A 16,862-nucleotide genomic window follows, 5' to 3' on the forward strand; every position below is an offset into this window, starting at 1 on the left:
TAAAAAAAACACACACACATGTTAAAGCTAGATGACAAAGTGTTTTTGAGATATTATGGTGATTTTAATTGGGAACAGCACAAAAACAGTCAAAAAATGTGGAGTTACATGTTTTTTCCCTGTAAGAGTGACATACTCTCATACAGTGGAGAACATGTTTTTGACCCCTTTAGGGCGGAGGACATGCTGGGGTAAAACCAAGCTAAACAAGATAACAGATGATACTGTGAGGGATACATTATTGTGATGCACCAATGCAACTTTTTCCAGTACCGACACCTCAACTGAGGGTATCTGCTGGCACAGAGTGCCAGTTATCTCTTTTTCCTGTATTTGAAATATGTATACCTCAGCTGTTTATCTGACCTCCACCGCGAGGACAGGGATTACTGTGCCACTAAAAACTGATTTGGTGACCGGCATCGACTGAACGAACCGATAGCAAAAGCCTTTAAAGTGTATGCCGACAGTGACAAAGTTGCGAAATCTGTCACATCATGGCCGACATCTGCACGGATAACGATCCGACATATCGGATCGGTGCTTCGCTTGTAAATAAGTCCTGTATTCATTACCGCAGCAAAAAATAGAACAAATAGTTAACCAGAAATTGTTAGCAAACGCGTGATAGTTATTGCTTGACATTTTTGCAGCTATCAGCACAATTTCAGGCTGCACACACCCGCACGTGCTCAGACACACACACACACACACACACACACTCTCACTCACACACACACACACACACACTCACTCGCTCTCTCTTTTATAGCTCCTTCATGGGAGAGTCGGGTTCATCCTCTGGCCTCAGCCGGTGAAAAAAGGTCAAGCAGCAGAATAGAATGGCAATAACCCTCCCAAATGGTACTATCACACAGACATGATTGATCAATTGAATTCCATGGCAGAGAAAAATGTGGGATTAAGTAGAGTATTATACGCACAATGAGTTGAGGCATGATGTTCATTTCAAGTTCATTTCAGCTCCCTCTTGCCACCAGATCAGGCAATCAATAGGGGCCTTGCATATCATATATCACCACTCTCCCGCTGAGGGGAGAACATAATCTGCCGCAAATTTAGAATGACAGATTTGTAAGGGAGCTGAAGCTTTCGGGGATCAGGGGAGGAGACCTACAGACACAGCCACTGCAGAGGAGAAGGGGAAGGGAGGGAGGTAGGGTAGGATGGTCTGTAAAGGCTTTAAAGGCGTCGGCACGCAAGTGACAACGGGAGAAGCAAAGGCATCCTTCTCCCAACAGTCGGGTAATCAGGTCAATAGTCAGGAGGAAATTCCTGTGTTTGGAGAGCAGGATGATTGAACCAGACTCTACGGTTTTTCTTCAGCCTCTTGTCCTCCGCCGCCGTTTCCAAATAGAACCACCGCACTCACAGAGAATGAAAGCAGTATTGGATTGTGAAAGGGAAATTGTGCTTTAAAAAGAAAAAAGAGAAAAAACTGCTCTTGATATCAGCGAGCACCGAGAGGGTTTTGGGGAGGAAAGAAGGAAGAAAAAAGGCACTATAGCTTCATTACTGTACATGCTTGTGTATATATATATATATATATATATATATATATATATATATATATATATATTTGCAAGTGATGGTAATCCATCAATTACCAGAGGGCTTTCAGATCATGATGGTGTTACTACTGGGGGGGTGCAGGGGAAAAATCTGTGTGATGTAGCCAGTGGCTCACTACAGCCATTAAGGAGTGGAAAAAGCTGCACTCCATCCCTTTCTGTCCTCCTCAAATCCCCCACAGAGGTGGTGCAGAAAACACATGAGGAGAATATAAAGTGCATAGCTTGAAGTAAAGGCCAGCTTTCCGGGGTCAGTATCTCGATTGTTGCTCTTTCTTCTTGTAGATGGTTCAGATGGTTCTGGCCCAAACAGTGATTCTCAGGGTAGTGTGGAGAGTTTACGGAAACACCTTAGGGCAGATGCCTTCACCCAGCAGCAGCTGGAAGCGCTGGACCGGGTCTTTGAACGCCCCTCGTACCCTGACGTCTTCCCTACATCGGAGCACATCAAACCTGAACAGGTTAGTAGCACTGCAACTCACCACTCTCTTCTGTCTTCACATGCAAGTAAATACACCCACAATGTGCATGTGACGCTGATTCAAGCATTTAAAAAAACTAACTTTGTCACAAATATTCCCAAACCATACCCAGAAAGCTAATTAAACAAACGTCCGAGATGTCCAAGCACTGGATTACAACCAGAAATGTATAATACTGGAGGGATCACCAGAAAAACTCCCACACATTATTGATTTTGTGATGAGAAACACATTTCTTGTATCCCCTATAATTGAGAATAACAGTAAGGCAACATTAAATTAATCAATACCTAGATTTTTCTCCATTTTTGCTGTGTTATTCAACTGCTGCTTCTTGCCTTTTGTTGTTTATTTTCCAATTCCGTGTCACATCTTGATGTTTAATGGCTGACACAGTCTTCTGCCTTCATTTTCATACATCCACTTCATGAATTCATGAAGTGGATGTATGGAAGCATGTATTCCTTCTCATATTAAAACCACGCTCGCCATCCATCCTCATTTCAAAAATTAAGAGGCATTTGGGGACCAGCCCCCCCCCCCACCCCCCACCCCCACCCCAAGCCAAAACGACAGCCAGGAACCAGCGCTTATTGAAAGCTCTGGGCTTATTACAGTGGATAACCTTTATTTACTTTCATTATACTATTAAACAACAAGAGGCTATTAATTTCTCCCACCGAACTACAAGTCGGACCCATAAAGCAAAAGCAGTCGCCTAATTGAGTTCATTTTAATTTCTCTCCAATCGGGGCGAATTACGCAGGTGATAAATCAGTGGGACAGGCCTCACCTCCAGAAGAGGGCCTAATTTGCAGCTAATTACAAAACTGATTTCTACTGGAAGATCAATACCAAAACGAATTGGAAATGACTTGCAATCACAAAGAGCGTCAGGGAGAGTATTAAAAGGCAGAGTGAAAAGGGTTGGACTAAGAAAAGAGGGCAAGTAATGGGGGAAGAAAAAAGAAGGCCAGGAACAGTCGAGAAAAATCAGGTTTAATTTAATGCAATATTAATCAGAGCACTTTCCCCTTCATGGGTGCCTCACAGGGTTTTTTTTTCCTGGCCCTATTAGCCAGTGTCTGGGTTCTGTAGCGAGGCATTAAAAACCCATTCTGGAGATGCAAAACTCAATGGATTCACCCCTCCCACACTTCTGCTAGCCATTTGGTCATCCCTTTCAGACCCATCTTTTCAGTTTTCCCCCTTCTGCCCTTTATCTGCATGATAAAACGTCTGTTTGGCGTCTGAAGCCTCCGAGAATAGAGGAAAACATCCGACATTGTGCCAGTGAACAGTTGTAGCAGACAATTAGAGTTTATCGGTGATAGTGGCAGACAAGAGCGGGGTCACGGGCGTCCCCCTGTGGGAGCGCGGCCCACTGAGCCACTCAGGCTCACACTGGGCTTTGGACAAACATCGTCAACACTCAGACTCCGGAAAGTCTCATCTCATTCAAAAAAAAAAAAAAAAAGTGCTAACATCTGCCACGAGTGTCTTTTAGTGAATTTAAAAACTAAATGGAACATGACATAAGAGACAAGCTGGGAAGAGATTATTTTTAGATTGAGTAAAATATGTACGTTTGTTTTTTTATTAAAATTGTCAGTTCACACAAGTTACAAAGAAAAAAAGATATATATTTTATTCATAAGACTTGGCTGTTAATTAAAAAATGTTCTGTATTAAAACTGATTTTTGTTGATTATCCAGAGGAACTAGGACATTGATTCTGGAAAGACTTTTTGGCACAAACTGGCCATAGATATCCGAAATCTAAACCCCTGATAGCCGGCATCAAATGCCTGGTCTGATTCATCGTTCCGTTTACTGATTTGTCAATCAGATGCCTTCTGATTGAAATCCTAATTTTGCAGATTTCCGACTATTTAGGGATTCAGCTGTGTTTAGAAAATCACGCATTTGAGATGTTTAATAACTTCATCTGTTAAATGCAAAGTGTTCAAACATTTTTTACGTATTGTTTGGGCATTGGTAATTGTGTGATTTGGGTATCGTATTGGCACTAATATCGAACATTTTCACACGATACAAGTTGTTTTTAATTACATTTCAATTATTATTATTTTTCAAAAGCAGCACAAACACTTATCCCACTCACCCACCTTAAGGAGGGGTTGAGATGGATGTTTCAGAGAAGGACATCTCAAAACCTGAGCACATAAAAATCTTGTTGTGGAGTGATTCGGGTGAAGTAGTCCTTTAATACAACAGCTGAATGCACACAAGGAGACAAATCTCAAACAGCTAAAGGTAACAAAAAGGGCAAGTTGTACAAGTGATTCCATTCAGAGATAAGAGGTAATGAAATTTAAAGGTGGTTTAGACTCCAAATAAAAAGCAAAAAAAATAAAAAAGAAAGGTGAATGGTGTCTCTCAAGCAGGGCCACATGGTGAGCCTGTAACAAAGCAGAACTGCTTTCTCCCTTGGCTGATCAGGAGTAGGACTGCAGTCAAGCACAAAGGGCCAGCTGACGCCTTGGCTTTTCACTCATCTCAAAATCCCACTTCCTCTCAGACAATACCAAAATACATTCATGATATGCTTGAACTGCCACCCTGCAGCTTGAACACACGCACACACACACACACACACACACACACACACACACACACACACACAATGCTCTCATACAAATGTATACTCACACAGGCCTGTGTGGAGCGCTTAATGGAGGAGGAGAGGGAGGATTTCCATCTTGGTATTGTTTGGTTGTGTAATGATTCAACTGTCCTTTTCCCAGGCTAATGAGTACTCGCTCCCTGCCCTGAATTCCAGCCTGGACGAAGTCAAGCCCAGTTTATCCTCTAGCGTCAACCCAGACCTGGGCCCCAGCGTGTCGCAAAGCTACCCCGTAGGTAAGATCATACAGTATGCCTTTATGCTGCCGAGCCACAGCTTCAGCTGAGGGGGTTTGAACAATGTAAAAGAACGAGTAAAAACAACTAAGAATGCTTGTGCAATTGACAGAAAAAAAGAAAAAAAAATGAAATGTGTGAAAATAAAAGCCAACCAAAAAGTTAAGTGTGAAGACTTTTTTAATACCATTTCACTCAGAGCTGAAAAGGTGGTACAGCGATGCGATAAAAGCTTAGCAGCTGTCCTCCGTCTGGGTCTTTGCTGAGCAAGCAGGGTGATAAGAGAGATTGTGGGTGAGGGCGGAGTGTGGGGGGGGGGGGGGGGGGAGCTGTTCAGTCACCGCTGGACAAGGACCTTTGGGTGTCAGCACATCAGAACTATGACTGTGTATCAGGGCAAGGTCTCGCTAAAAAAGAAAAAAGAAAAAAGGCCACCATGCAGGACTGACTGCTTGTTGGCTGCTGCTGTGTTGCTCCTGTGATTTGTTCGCCGGGAGACAGTTTGTGTGTCTCAAAGCACGAGTAATGTGCCTCGGTAAATAGGCTCTGGCATTTCTGCCGCCTAACTCTAACACCATGATCATTTATTTCACCCTCCTATCTCTCTCTCTCTATCTCTCTCTCGCTCTCTCTCCCCCCTCATCGTCTCCTCTCCTTGTCACAGTTAATGACTGCCTGGCTAATTGAAATATTGTTTCGTTGTTGCCGTGTTATTACCAAGAAGAAGGTTAAGTTTGCTGAAAGTTTACGAGGACTGTCGGGAGGCCTGAGATTAATACACAGAGCTTTTATTAAAATTCATATAATTATGCAGCAGCCATCAAAGGCAGCGAGTTCTGCGTGGGGGAGGACAGGGTGATTGAAAATTGCTGCAGCCCCCCCCCCCCCATTTCTCAAGTGATAGCCAAGCAGTCTTATGAGAAAAGAAAGGGCATGTGGGAGGTAGATTTCCCCTGTAAGGCAGGCCTCCTGAGAAGAAAGGTGTGTGTTTGTCCTTTGTGCACTGATGGCCCCGTAGAATGCAGACGGCTTTGTTTGCACCTGGGATATTTCAGATGGTCTCTGCAGAGAGGGTCTCCTTACTGCTTTACAGGTGCAAAGAGACATGTAGGGGAAGAAAGATGGGATTGTATGCAGTGTGTATGTGTATGTGTGTGTGTGTGTGTGTGTCTGTATATGAAAAAAGCACATTGCCTGCTTTTGTGTTTGTAAATAAGTTTATTTCCTTCCCTTTTCTGGTGGCAGATCTCACTGGAGGCAGAGAAATAAAGCACTCAGAGGTCAAACTAATGGAACAAACATCACTCTGACTTCCACTTTGTAATTAGTATTTGGTTCGTGGCTCCTCTGCTTGGTTTTCCCTCAGTGGCTGCCTGTGTGCGTATTAGGTGATATTCAGGTGTGTGGTCTCTCTAATGGCTGAGTGTTACAGTTTACTTGCCAGCGATAAGCCTACCAGAGGAATTTTTAAGCCATGCAAAAAGTAGTAAATTATCTGCAGCATTTAGGCTCAGATCCAATTTGAAATTAATTGTGTCTTTACGGGGGAAAGAACTGGAGATTATCTTCATCCTTAAAATGTTTTCCAACACCAATTAAAATGCCTGCAGTTATTGATCTTGTTGATTTTATGTCCTGGAATTTGCATAATCTGTTAAAAATGAATGATTCATGAAGTGCTCATTGCCAGACATCGGGATTCTCAGTGAAGTGAGAGACTTGAGCGATAGAAATCTTTTGTGTCCTCTGCTTATCCTATTAAGGCTCAAAAGTACCTGCAAAGCAGGCTCAAATAAGAAAGGGATTTAAGGGCATTGTGCACATCATCGAAATTGAGAGGCAAGAAGCCACTTTCATTAAAACAGTATTTCTCTCTCTCCCTCTCCTCCACATTAATGCTGCATTACCTGCTAAATAGTCCCTCTTACCCCATAAAAACACCAAAGGGTTCCATGAATATGTGGATAGGACAATTGCATATTGTGAGGTAATTTCTATTGTTGATATGGGAAGTCGTTTCTTTGATGAATTCCCTCCGAGAGATGGATTCATCTCAAGTCATTCTTATTCTTGTTCATTCCAGCTGCTTAAAATTCAAATAGTGTGAGCCATGGGTGAGTTTATGAATAGCAGAAGGAGGAGCTCTGAACTTTTTTTTGTGTATTTTGAGAAATAAATGGAGAGATGGCCTTGATATGGCCAATTGTCCACTATTTCTATAGAGAGTTTCTGTATTTCCTGAAATTAGTCGGAGCCCACCTGTTTTCTTGATGGAGCTTTAGGCTAAAGTGCCATCTTCAAGCGCTCGGCGGATTCCCTTGAGTACTCAGTGGGAGTTTTACACATCTCCACTCAGTGACTGCATACTGAAGACTCTTTAAAGATATTCCCTGCTGGGCCTGTTAATGGAGGCTCCAAAGCTCCCGTGTCAATGACACTTCTCCTCCTCGAGCAGCTGCCTCTGCACACTCCTGTTAATTCTCCAAACAAAACTTCCTCCAGCAAAACACAACCGTCCACACTTTGCGTTCAATTAGGGTGAGTGAGTGATCTCGGGGTGAACTGCACAGAACGTATCAGGACCTGCCGTTGCCCAGTGAGCAGCGAGCAAAGATCAGACAGCGAACCTGCCGTAAGTGATGTGTGGCCTCGTGACAAAGCGCTCGCCCGTCTCCCCACAGGGGGAAACGCAGGCCCGAGCTCCGACATTAATGCTTATTTCGTCTTCACAAAAGCAAACTAACCTTTGAGCACACATTTGATAATGAACGACTTTCAGTCGGTGTTTGGGGAATTAAAGCAATTTGGCTCTCCAAACATTCTTTACTTAGTTGTAATTAATTAGGGTGCTGAGATTTTTTGGCTTGTGATAAATTGGCCCATTCTGCATATAGCCTAGAAAAACAGAGGTCAAAGATTTTTGGTTGTTGTTGTTGTAGCAAACATGAAGGTGTCCCTGTCATGCTAAATTTAATACTCTTGCAAGCAAAAAGAGTCAATTCTCAAATGACTTTGTTGCTGTGCCAAATAAAGAGAAGGTCATCTTGCTTTCCCATTTGAAGACACCGAGTTAATTTGAATGCAAAAAAAACAAACATAATAGTTTCTTGTCACGTTGTTTTGGGTTGAGATACAACTTACAAATCTTTGTCTTCTCACAGTATCAAGGATTGACTCAATAGTTTAGACTGTATGCTTTCGGTCACTCTGTGTAGTTTGAATTAAGGAAATAACCAGTAGTGCTGTCAGTATGCTGTCATTTGTTCTCCGTTTTTTCTAACAACTTCAAAATACTCAAACTATCTTGTCTGTAAAAATCAGACATTTCAAGGCCCACTAAAAGCAAGAAATACTCATATTACGTATTCCCAGCTCAGCAGCGACTACTACAAGCCACTTCTCAAATTAAGACAGAAATCAACAAGATTTTGTAACAGCAAACCAAAAAAAAATCTTTGAATTGATTTTCGCAGGGAAGGAAAAGGAGGGCAGAAGAAAAGTAAATAGCTCGATTTGCTGGCATTGAATCTAAGGGGACTGTCAGAGGAAGCAGACAATATAGAGAAACCTGTCTTTTAATGAGAATCTGCACACACATCTCTGTTGTAAAAACAACAAAGGCTAGGAAGCAGCTAATGAGGCTATCTTTGCTGTACAGAGAGTTCTCCGAACTGGCACCTCTCAGAAAGAGGGCTTTAAAGGGGACATAAAGCAACAGTCACAGAGCTGCTGGCAGCCACTGCCAACTGTATCCTGGAATACACAAAAACAGGATTCAGGAGGCTGTGATGAGTATTATTATCATCATCAACAGAGTCAACATGTGATGGCAATAGACTGAGATTCACTGATTTCTTATTAGGAAATACAAACCTTTAACATACTCTCCACATCTCCAATCTTTTGCTTTTGTATATTTGCAAATTAAAATATGAACTCATGCTTTCACCAAAATACAAGCTGATGTTCACAATTTATCGCAACTGAAATCTCTGGTAACAAGAAAAGAAACTTTCCATTGCAGTTTAGCCATTTTTTTTAAAGAGATTAAACTTGGCAGAGATGCGTTTCTCATTATGTATTTCTTCTCTTTGACGCGAGGTAATGAAGAGATAGCCGTATTTATTTTCATTAAAAACATGTATGACTGCTGTGGCTGCTGCAATAATAATGAAGAAAAGATTGGGTCAGTGTTTGCCGAGACAGTTAGACAATAGTTACCAATGTCTACACGCACACACAATGGCCTCACCCCTGCTGGACCCCCCCGCCTACAGTACTCCCACGGCTCCCTTTGACTTATGTGCACTGGCTTGTGGCTAACTAATTCTTATTATAAATGAAAAGTCCGGCATGACCTCACTCGTCTCTGCAAAGCTCTTTAACTCCGCAGCCCTCCAGTCGCTCTGCTTTAACCAAAAGTCACATCTCAGCAGGCCTCATACAATACAGCCATCAGTGCTGAGAGCAGCAAGACTGAATCGTTTGTGTTTGACGTGAGAATGAACTTTGAAATAGATTTCCCAAGTTCCTGTAATATTGTTTTATACAGTGACTTTGAATAAATCTCTCTTTGGTTGAGCAACAAACTGACACACTTGGGGCGGCTCCACACAGAACAATAACAACTCCTATGACAACAGTATGGTATTTTCATTAATATATATATATATATATATATATATATATATATATATATATATATATATATATATATATATACATATATGTACAAGGTATAGATTGTTATTGATGTGAATTCAAGCAGCAAGGGTGGAGCTCATTTTAAACACTTTAAATACTGTTTAGTAGTATAATCTACAGCAATGCGTTACCTTCCAACAGCAGATCATACATGTCAAATCTGTATCTGCAAAGTAACAAGTACCTGTATCTGTAACAGAGTAAAAAGTGCAATTTCTCAGAAATGTATTGGAAAAGAAGGAGTACATTAAAAGTAAAAACTAGAACTGTACTTGAATAAATGCGCTTCATTGTTTTCTGCCACGAAATGTCTAAAGATAACTGCCAAAAGTGTTCAACATGCTTGAAAAGAAAAAGTAATGTTGCTAATAAGAGTAAATACGAAGTAAGTATATTTTAGTTCACGTTTTTAGATCATTGTATCATCCAAGATTAGCCATACAAGGCTTCGATGGTTCCTTCCACCCCCTCCTCCTCCTTCTCCCCAGCAGGCCTGAGTCTGTTGGACCTCCAGGCCTGCAACCCCGCCTCTTCACCAGCCGGTTCACTCCTCTACCCCCCCTACCCCCCCCCCCCTCAGCCCCCACTGTAGCCAGTATCCTGCCAGCCTGTAGCAGGTACTTCAATACCCAGAGGGCCCGTTCACTCAGCCTCAATACCTCGTACAAATAAGTTGCTCATGATATTGCACGTATGAATTGTATGAATTGGATTTTGTAGTCACTATCTAAATCTGCCTGTGGTTTATGCTCTCATTAGCAATGCTAATTGGCAGCAAGAGCCAGTTTTTGATATTCGGACAGATACATGTGTTCAGCACTTGGGAGGTCAAGTGTTGCAGTAGAATTCTACTCTCAGTATGAAACGTGGAATTTATTTCTGGATAATTTTTGTCGATTTATTTTGTTGCATTATGCATAATTTTCCTTTGCATTGAGTAAAACCTTTCAGTTGTGGTGCAGTGCCCGAAACCAAATAACTTGGGGTCCATCTCCATTTTTTTATTTAACTAGGTAAAATGTAAAATTAAATTAAAATGTATTTTTCAAGAGATACTTGGCCGATAAGACAGCATAAAAACGTTAAACAAAATATACACAATGTCCATGATTTTCAATCTAAAATAAAGTAGCAATCATGATACTGTATGACTTAGTGACGCACTTCTCCTTAAAGAATAAGAGAAATGCAAAATTAATTTGGATTATCGTAATAAAAAGTTTTCCTTTAGATAGTGAAACATTTGTAAAGATGGAGAACATTTTTCTTGTGGTGCTCTCGTATACCAGTTCCTCATTAAAGCTCCATTTTGGAGATGATTGTTTGTTTTCTTTCCCCCCCTTTGAGTCCAAGTGGCCCTCACAGCTGACAATATAACAGGGGCCTCTCCTTCCCTGGCCCCAGTGCAGATTGGGGTGACGTGCCGTTTTGTCCAAATGTCCCCGTGGCCAGCGAGGACAACCCAACCGTCACTCTCAATTACGGAGCTGAATATCTGCAGCGGGACGGGTGACGCTCCGCAGAGGGGCCACTGTGCTCGGACTCACAGAGGAAGAGAGGGGCTGCCATATTTAGACAAGTTAGAACTGTGTAATGAGGACACATTGATGTGACCAGTATTCAGTTGGCTCAAAACAGCAGCTGCGGTCTTGTTTTTAGCTCCGCTGTTGGGGACTGATGCTATTAAACAGGTTTAATCAATGACACTAAGCTCTTTGAAAGTATCTCTGAACTAAAAAGGGAAAATGGAGTTGTGCTGACTGACTTGCGGTGGTGATGAGTCATGATGTCTAAAGTAACATATGTTAGCGCCGTGTCATCTAACTGCAGTATCTGGTTTCCATTTTGAAATTGAACACTGAAAAGCAGAGGTCAAAAAAAGTGACGAAGCACATTTACCGTATTTAAGTACAGTTTTGAGGGAGTTGTACTTATTCTTCATCTCCATGACATTTCAGGGGGAAATATTGTACTTTTTACTTGACGACAGGCATTTTAAATATAAAATCAGCAAAATATAACAAATTAGTATGGACGAAACAAACCAACAGTGTACATGTAGGTAAAATTAGTTCCATCTCTGCATGCTACATCATTAAATGTATCAGTGATAATATCCCAGTATATTTAATACAGCTAATAATACTCTCAAAGGGGCAAATCGGAGTGATGAATAATTGTGCCTGTACATTTTCATGACGATACTTAATCTGAATGCAGAACTTTTACAATATTATATCGCGGATCTGAAGACTTCTTCCACTTTTTTTTAATGCTAGTCACAGGTTAAAACTAGAAAGCACTGATGAAGTGTTTTTTTGTTTTGTTGTGTTTCCTTTTGTCTCTTCAGGTCGGGATATGGCCAACACAACCTTACCTGGATACCCCCCACACGTTCCCCCCACAGGTCAGGGCAGCTACCCAACTTCAACGCTCGCTGGAATGGTTCCTGGTAAGTGAGAGACCACGTCAGCGCTTCATATTGTCTTTAGGGGTCTACTTAACAGGTTACACTTACCTCAAAAAGGAGAGTGAAGAGAGTTTAGTGCCAAGTTACGCAGCGGGGATACATATTGACCTGCAGAGGAAGACACACAGTCTCATATTATCTCTGTGTGTATGATTGGATAAGAATAAGTGATCAGAGACAGGGGAGAGGACAGCCGCTCTCACTTCCTTCCTGATTTCCTCTCAGCCTTTTTAGCTCATTATCTTCCCGCGTGGCCGTTCGCACCGGCCGTCGATAAACAGCACTACCGGCCCTCCCCAGCCTCTGTGCTCCAGAGCATATCCCTTTCCCCCTCCTCTACTTAACCTGCAGTTCAGGTTCACAGCAAACAGTTAAGGGTCAAAAGGCAGAGGCATGGGAGCCCAGTAAATATTTAAAACGCTCGCTCTCTCTCTCTCTCTCTGAGGAGGTCAGGCTTGTGTTTCACTGCCAGGGATGCAGTTTTGGTGCTGAGCTTATGTGCCTTTTTCAGCTCCAGCATCACCACACACTTCAGCCAAACCACAGCCGGCATTTTGCTTTGATGTGATTAAACCACATGGATGGGGAAACCAGTGGAGTGTGTCCTGTGTTTGCATATCATTTAGCAATCACACAGCCCATCACAGGCTCTGGCTGTTCCTCTGTTCTCTTTTATGAAGGGCCGCAGTGACGGGTTTGGTTATCACCTCCGCCAGGAGGGTTTTATTAACTGTGCCATTTGTTTTAGTCTGTTAGTTAGGAGGTAATCTTCACAAAACTTTATTTTACATCATTGAAACTTGAAAATTAGGTCATGGAGCAAGGATTTATTTGTGTCAGTTAACCAAAATTACAAAGAAACATTTATTTTTACCTCTAGTGGCATCTTCCAGGACAGGTTATATGTATTTAATGATAGCTTGTTTTCCTGCCACTTCAATGCAAAAGGTGAATGGAATTTTGTTTCTGGTGTTCAAAGCATTTAAAAAAAACAAAAATCTGCCACATGTATCCCATGATGCTTTGTTACTCGGTGTATTTTGATGCAGACATGTTTTCTAGATATTGTATATTATTTCATTATTCATTTAGATTGGCCTGTCAGTGTAAATAAACTGTGGCACACGCTTGTGCTCGTTGAGTGCTCTCTGGTTTTGCTTTCTGCCTCTGTTATGAAAAGCTATTTTAAAAATAGAGACTTTACATTCTTTGAAATGCTTCTGTAAACAGTTGAGTCCATTTAACAGCTTCCAGTAAAAAAGAAAAACACAGAGGAAGATGTGGTAGCACCCTGTGGCAGTGCAGTCGGAATTCACTTTTGGATTTTGACTAATAAAACTGTTAAAGTCAAACATACTTTTACTTTCCATTTGTTGTTATGTGGTCCAAAGCAAAAGATGAGGGCCTTCATCCCATGGCTTGTGGTTTTGTGTTGCAACCCATTCATCCTCTACACAACCACTAAGATTTAGTGACGGGCACAAAACACTGTTAAATCAAAGCCATTTCTCACCAGCTTCATATCAAATCTAGCCTGTATTGTCTCGTAAAAGAAAGAAACATGTTGAACCAACAGCAGTGCTCACTGACATGCTCCAAGTTAGTTCCCCTGCAATGAAATTCTGTCGCACCAAACACCAGAGCTCGGACTGGAGGGGGGGAGATGTTAAAAAAATCCTCCAAGAAAGGCTGCAGGATTTATTGCAGCATATCAAAAATGTATGCATGAAACTGTTTATTACCACTCTGTATTTATTGGACTGGTTTGGAATATAGTGGAGGAAGAAGAATGGGTAGATATCCATAAATGGGACAGGGAAAGCCGCCTTCAGTGTCGCATCCTGTATTGTTCAGTGTTGCATAACTTAAGTGAAATGAAAAAGAAATAAATTACTTGCTTGACTGGTAGCACATCGATGACTATCATTTTCCCCCTCAAATTGCATCCTGTTTTGAATGACGAGAAATGACTGCATGTGAACGGGGTAATGGTTTGATGCATTGAAATGCTAATTGATTTGTTGTTTTGTTTCGCAGGGAGTGAGTTTTCGGGGAACCCATACAGTCACCCACAGTACACGACCTACAATGACGCCTGGCGATTCAGCAACCCAGCATTACTAAGTGAGTAAAGAGAGAGAAAGTGGATTAATTTACCGTTTTTGCCCAACAGCGATTGTGCAACTAGGCACAGCCTCTTTGGATTTCCACCATCGAAATAGAACGAGAGTAGAACGGATTTTGAACGGTTGGCGGGGGTCATTTGACGAGTTCAAAAGAATACTGCGCTCAGCGCGGCGCATTGACCATAGACATGGAATGCATAAGCCCGTAATGCCAGAGGTACACATAAAAATGGCCGCCACTCTGACCATCCTGCTATGTTGATTTGAATGGGAATGTCTGTTCTACTCTCATTCCATTTTTATGATTTCTCCATGTGCCAAAACAGTGTGCATTGGGGCTATAAGAAGAGCGATACTCCGCCTTTTTAGAGTCTGGAGGGTGTTTTTTTAGGCTCTCCAAAACCAAATCACACAAGAGCAAAAGTATCGGGAATAGATTAAACTGTATTTATCTGCTCTATTCTGAGCCACAATCATTAGCGTGCCCTGCAAAACTAGCTCACTATTTGCCCTGATTTTTATGCCAAATGATCAAATTTCTAAATCTGATCATGTATACACATATTTAATAGAAATGGGTTAGTGTCACCGTTTGTGATTGTGGTTTTTAATTTACATGGACTACTTGTTGTCCACACACTTGCCAGTCATGTCTAAACACAGAGCGAGCTCGACAAGCAGACAGGCCGACAGAGTTTAACTCTCTAAAAAAAGAGCAGAATCGCTTGTTGACCAGAGCGGGAATATGCGCTTCTGGTGTGAACAGCTAGGCTGCTGCTCGTGCAACAACTAGTACCTTAGCGTGAAACTGGCGTTACCATAACTCTTCAATACAGGAGCCCATCGCTAACTAAATACATTATTACATGAGGTTACACGTCATGATTAGCAGACCGACTGAATGAAAGCTGGTCCTGAATCAGGGTCGAGGCTAAAGTAAAAACATGCTCTTTGAAAAACATGTATGTAAGCTAAGCGACTAAACTGATTTGTGTTGGAACAAAATAACAGTCTGACCTTACATTTGTGTTCATCATACTTAAAATACTAGGCTAACTAACTCTAGAACAATACCGTTTCTTTATTTCCATGTATTCTACACGGATCATCAACAAGTGAGAATGATGACTTTTTATTTGGGACATTCAGCTTTAGTTCCAGTCTTCTTCTCGTCTTTAAACCAGTTAGCTGGAAACATTTAAATCAGGAAGAGATGACGTCATTAGCCAAGTCGTGGACTTAACGCTTAATTAACTTGATAGCTACAGCGTATGAAAAGATGTTAACGTTTCCAAACTGGCTAGAAATTAGAAACCTGTTTTTGTCTACACGCGTTTGAAATCAAGGACTATCTTCATTGTAAACATTTTTTAAATTTGAGTTATACATGTGCCTCTGTCATCATTGTAAAATGCATTATGTGCCCCTGAAAACTAAGGGGATGGGGCTTGGCAACAGTCAATTAACTGTTAACATGTCCAGTAAAAGAACAATGTGTAAAACAGCTTATTAACAATTAATTGTGATTGCACATTTGGAAAATGTCATTTTGTTGCCGTTTTAAATGGCTCGTTCTTCTGTTAACTTTCAGGTTCCCCTTATTATTATAGTGCCGCATCGAGAGGCTCCGCCCCCCCCACTGCTGCCACTGCCTATGACCGTCACTAGTTACCATGGAAACCAAATCAACCTGCAGGACCATGGCCTTAGCCTCCATATTGCCCCGGTGTGAGCGGCATGGTCCACTGGACACTGAGCAACATGCGCATAAACATGTTCCCGGCTCACACAATGAGAAACGTTTTTTTTGGTAGCGGACTCCAGATGACTTTTCTCCTCGCAGCTTTTTTGGACACTCGAAATCCCCCCCCCTACCCCAAAAAACAAACAAAAAAAAAAAAAAACCTATAAGAAGATCATCAAAGACACTACACACACACACACACACACACACACACACACACACACACACACACACCATACAATGAAAACTGCTAATTGCAGTTAAAAAATGAAAAAGAAAAAGACTACAAACAAAAACTGAATTTATTTTCCCCCTGTGACAGTGTCGCAGTCTCATCCCATCACGGATCAATACTGTACATTCCTTTTCTTGACGGCTCTCAGCAGGGACGCTGTCCGGAGCTTAAAAATGTAGCAGCAGCAGCCTTTCTCCCCCCCCCCCCCCTGTTTCCATTCGTCTCCCACTCCGATTCAGATGGCGGCACAGTGAGATCAGAGGAGATTAGCAGTCGGGCACATGCAGGCTGTGGCAGGCTAACGTTGTTTTTATCCATCTGAACAGTCAACGACCAAACATCCAGCATGAGTAAATCGATCGCTTTTGATGCCATGAGAAGATTAGGACATGTTCTCTGTGATACACAATCAAGATGTAAAAATGAAAATGAAATAAATAAAGAAACATCCGTTTGAAAAATAGAGGGAGCCATGACACTATATCACCATGGTCCGCTATTTGCAAGATTTCAAGAAACTAGTAAATATATTCTTAAAATGATTTTTTTATTTCATTTTTATAATTCGTAACGACTAAACTGCAGACTGCTTGGCTCGTGTTTTACGGTTTCTTATTTGTCAGGAT

General features: G+C 41.7%; 1 protein-coding gene across 4 annotated transcripts in view; it reads left to right on the forward strand.

The window, feature by feature from the left end:
* Positions 1-15,989, forward strand: part of pax2b (paired box 2b) — a gene marked incomplete at both ends in the record, with an annotated part of 28,066 nt that extends 12,077 nt beyond the window's left edge. The window contains 5 exons of one of the 4 annotated variants that reach the window (XM_079292724.1): positions 1,878-2,053; positions 4,843-4,957; positions 12,012-12,113; positions 14,169-14,255; positions 15,849-15,925. In XM_079292724.1, the coding sequence (XP_079148850.1) occupies positions 1,878-2,053; positions 4,843-4,957; positions 12,012-12,113; positions 14,169-14,255; positions 15,849-15,925 (557 nt within the window). Of the gene's footprint in view, positions 1-1,823; positions 2,054-4,842; positions 4,958-12,011; positions 12,114-14,168; positions 14,256-15,848 lie in introns of all 4 variants that reach the window. The other 3 variants (XM_079292721.1, XM_079292723.1, XM_079292722.1) reach the window with 3 other exon arrangements.
* Between the last annotated feature and the right edge of the window lie 873 nt (positions 15,990-16,862).

Source organism: Melanostigma gelatinosum, assembly GCF_949748355.1.
Source record: "Melanostigma gelatinosum genome assembly, chromosome: 21".
Classification (NCBI taxonomy): Eukaryota; Metazoa; Chordata; class Actinopteri; order Perciformes; family Zoarcidae; genus Melanostigma; species Melanostigma gelatinosum.